Here is a 4,060-nt window from a genome sequence, read left to right as displayed (position 1 = left end):
GATTTTAGAGCTGCATGCACTGCAGACCACTTGCATGCATCCCCCTATCGGTCAGAACCCTGGGGTTCCTCCAGCCCTGTGTGGGACTTAGGTGCCCTCCTGTGTGTTGTGATTCCCCTTTTCTGGGCAATCCCACGTGTGTATTTCCACAGTAAGTCTCTTCATAGCATGTGTCTTTCCCTTGGCAAGCACCTTGCCAGCTCTGTCGTTGAAACTTCCACCCTGTGGGCTGGGTACCTCAGAATTCATGTGTATCACCACCTCTCGGTTGATACCTGCCTTTGTAAGTCCTCCTATGAGCAGGCAGCCTGCTAGCATAGGTCCAGCTGGAATATGCTACCCAGTGTATTCTCTGTCAGGTATAGGCCCTCACTCGTGCTGGCTTCACAACAAGGTGCTATCACTCACACGGGTCACTGGAAGACAGCCATGTGGCATTTTGTAAGGGACCCCATTCGTCAGTCTCTTTCTGACATAATGTAGAATGTGACCGACTGAAAGGGAACGTCTAGGTTACGTATGTAACCTCGTTCTCTGAAGGAGGGAACGGAGACAAAACGTCCCTTTGCCACATCGCTGTTCCGCTGAACGGCCGGGTCACTGGGCTCGGCTCCTCAGTGAAGACTTGAATGCGAGTTGCTTGCGCTGCTCCTTATATACCCACACAGCGGGGCAGAGCCTCTTGATGCAATCCCGCAGACCAAGGTACAATGTGTACCATTGGCTCGTTTTGTTACCACTCAAAGGTGATTGGGCTCTCAGGCGAGACCCCATTCGTCAGTCTCTTTCTGACGTAACATCTCAGTTCCCTCCTTCAGGGAACGAGGGTTACATACTGTACGTAACCTAGACGTTAGTTAGAATGCTAGACTCTAAGAAAATTCTCTAAAAATAGGACACAATCTACTATGTTAATATTAAGGATTTTCACAGGTTTTTTTACCTGCATTTTAAATTACTCAATGTATTTTGTGTGGTCGGGTTACAGGGTTACAATGGATAATGAATAATGTGTAAAAGATAAAGTCCTGGAAAATTACTAGTACTTTTTCCATTTTTCTAGATATTTTTCTTACTGTGTACTAACAGATCAACAGTTGCATGTACAAGCTACTAACAAGGTGTATCATAAATGAACAATTATTATTATTAAATCGAAAAATTGCAGACAGCAGCTAACTTAATTCATGTGATGTATGTACTACTAGGCATCCTTGGTTTCCTCTTGTGGAATTTAGATGGAAAATGTGTGCCTTTTTATAGTATGAGTCACTTATCAAAAGTTGCTAAAAGTTGGCAGATAAATTTAAAAAATAGCTAAATTTGTTGCTTGGTGATTTTGGAAGAAAAAGTTGCTAGGATTGTGTGAGAAGTTGCTAAATTTAGCAACAAATTTGCTAAGTTGGCAACACTGCACCTGAAATGTCTCCTGTTTCATGTTGTTGTAGAGACGTTCTGCATCTAAATAAACACAATTCAAGAAAAAAGACAGAAGCAGCAGTTGTGAGTGAGGTGGCTCTGCCCTGTGTTAACTGCATTAAATATTTTTAACAGAGTTAAACTAGAAAAATTAATTGCATGCGTTAACTCTCTTATTTTGACAGAACTGGTTGTTGTGTTAAAATGTTATTAAGAGCTTAAATGAAATCTGCTACATTTGGTTCTGTTCTGTTTACTCTAATGGGGTTATTGCAGCTCTCCCTGCTCATTCATGACAGGCTGCATGGATGGTTTTTACCCAGAACAGAACCTTACCGCCAACCCAAGCTGTATGGTAATTTTCATTTTGACAATAGTGGTCCTGACAGAACTATAATTATTTATGTTCTTTCAGAAGCCAGGCTGGTTGGAGGTTCTCGCTGCTCTGGGAGGTTAGAGATACTTCATGATCAGACGTGGATGTCAGTGTGTGTCGCTGTCTTTGACCAGCAGGATGCAGAGGTTGTGTGTAGAGAGCTGGACTGTGGGGCTCCTGTACAGGTGCTGGGAGCAGCTGCTTTTGACAAAGGAGACACTCAGATGTGGACACAAGAGATTCAATGCAGAGGAAATGAGTCTCAGATTCACCTCTGTCCAACATCACTATCACATGAAAACAACTGTTCTCATGACAATGATGTTGGACTGGTGTGTGCAGGTATGTGTTGACTGTTTCAACACAAAGATTTATTTAATTTTGATAGATCTCTTCTCATTTTTTTCTACTTTTTGTTTAATGTTTTAATATATGTTTTTTTGGTTTATTGTGAAAGTCCCTGCAGTATGTGCGTTGGAGGTTCTTCATAGAGGTCAGTGGGGAACAGTGTGTGATGATGGTTGGGATTTGGCTGCTGCTGCAGTGGTGTGTCGAGAGCTGGACTGTGGAGAACCTGTAGATGCTCTGAGTGATGCTCAGGTTGGACTCGGATCAGGACCAGTCTGGATGAATAATGCAATGTGTGCTGGATCTGAGTCCACACTGAAAAAGTGTGGATCTATCATATGGGGTTTTCAAGGTGTGTGTCAGAGCAAGAGTGCAGGAGTCATCTGCTCAGGTAAACTCAAAACTCCATTCTGTTGAAAGAAAGAAAAGAAAGTAGTGCATGTTTTGTTCTGAAAGGTTAATCCATACTCATGTTATTTTCAGGCATCAGGCTGGTTGGAGGTTCTCGTTGCTCTGGGAGGTTAGAGATACTTCATGATCAGACGTGGATGTCAGTGTGTGATGCTGTCTTTGACCAGCAGGATGCAGAGGCTGTGTGTAGAGAGCTGGACTGTGGGGCTCCTGTACAGGTGCTGGGAGCAGCTGCTTTTGACAAAGGAGACACTCAGATGTGGACACAAGAGATTCAGTGCAGAGGAAATGAGTCTCAGATTCACCACTGTCCAACATCTCTGCCCCACAAATACAACTGTTCACATGATAATGATGTTGGATTGGTGTGTGCAGGTTTGAGCAAATTTCTTTTGCTTCACTGAAATCTTATGTAAAATCTTCTGACTCTTTGTATGATAGATATTTTTCTCTCTCTCTCTTTATGAGATTCTTCTTACTGTCTTGTTTACTCTGTTCATAAGTATTACTTCTCTTGTTTTCTGTATTCAATAAACAGACCGTGTGAATGTGAGGTTGGTTGGTGGTCACAGTCGCTGTGCTGGTAGAGTGGAGATTTTTCATAGAGGTCAGTGGGGAACAGTGTGTGATTTTGGCTGGGATATGCCTGATGCTGAAGTGGTGTGTAGAGAGCTGGACTGTGGAGAACCTGTAGATGCTGTGGGTGGTGCTTATTTTGGACCAGGATCAGGACCGATCTGGACTAATCGTATGATGTGTACTGGATCAGAGACTACACTGAAGAACTGTGGATCAGTCCTGTTGTTTGATTATGACTGCAATCATGATACAGATGCTGGAGTCATCTGCTCAGGTGAGCTGTTCTAAAATTTAACCTGTTACATCACTGTAGATCCACATGCCTTATATTTTAGTTTCAAAGATTTATATTAATTCTTTAACACCAAGTGTTGGCATCACCAAGGTCATAGGTTCAATTCTCAGGGAATGCATGAACTGATAAAATGTTAATCTTGAATGGATCTGTAAGTAGCTTTTTCTGTGTGCATAAATGTGTGCCAAATGCATAAAAGTACAATGTAAATGTAAATCCAAATAATGCAATGATTAGTTCTTCATCAGAAGCTTTTATTGTACAAGCCCAGTATCACAAGTGTTTGCCCTTTTTCCTTTCAAAAACGGCAGTAAGTACTTTACACCTTCAGTGTTTGTCTGTGTTGTCTAAAGCCAAGACTAATGATAGTATTGATAGTTCATGTACATTCACAAAACAAAATATATGTATCAAAGTTTAATAACATTTGTAACAATTTGAATGCACATAAAATAATGATCTGTCAGCATTAATGAATGGTACAATAATGTCAGTAAATGTTATTGCCAAAGTTATTATAAAGTCTTGCCTTTTTTATTTTAGATAAATGTGGTTTATAACTTTATGATAACAATGGTTATGGAACTTTTATTTTCCCTCACTTCTGCAGGAGTCAGACTGGTTGGAGGTTC

At 41.3% G+C, this 4,060-nt stretch overlaps 1 protein-coding gene across 1 annotated transcript; it reads left to right on the top strand.

Annotated features, from left to right (window-relative positions):
- Window positions 1–2,730: 2,730 nt before the first annotated feature.
- On the top strand, window positions 2,731–3,786 carry LOC122136983 (scavenger receptor cysteine-rich type 1 protein M130-like). The gene is made up of 2 exons (XM_042721850.1): window positions 2,731–2,929; window positions 3,093–3,786. Exons 1-2 carry the CDS (start codon window positions 2,812–2,814, stop codon window positions 3,419–3,421), a joined length of 447 nt encoding a protein of 148 aa, XP_042577784.1. The 5' UTR covers window positions 2,731–2,811; the 3' UTR covers window positions 3,422–3,786.
- Window positions 3,787–4,060: the final 274 nt, after the last annotated feature.

The sequence above is a fragment of the Cyprinus carpio genome, chromosome B4 (genome assembly GCF_018340385.1).
Source record: "Cyprinus carpio isolate SPL01 chromosome B4, ASM1834038v1, whole genome shotgun sequence".
In the NCBI taxonomy this organism is placed as follows: domain Eukaryota; kingdom Metazoa; phylum Chordata; class Actinopteri; order Cypriniformes; family Cyprinidae; genus Cyprinus; species Cyprinus carpio.
This window is presented reverse-complemented; position numbering and strand designations above follow the sequence as displayed.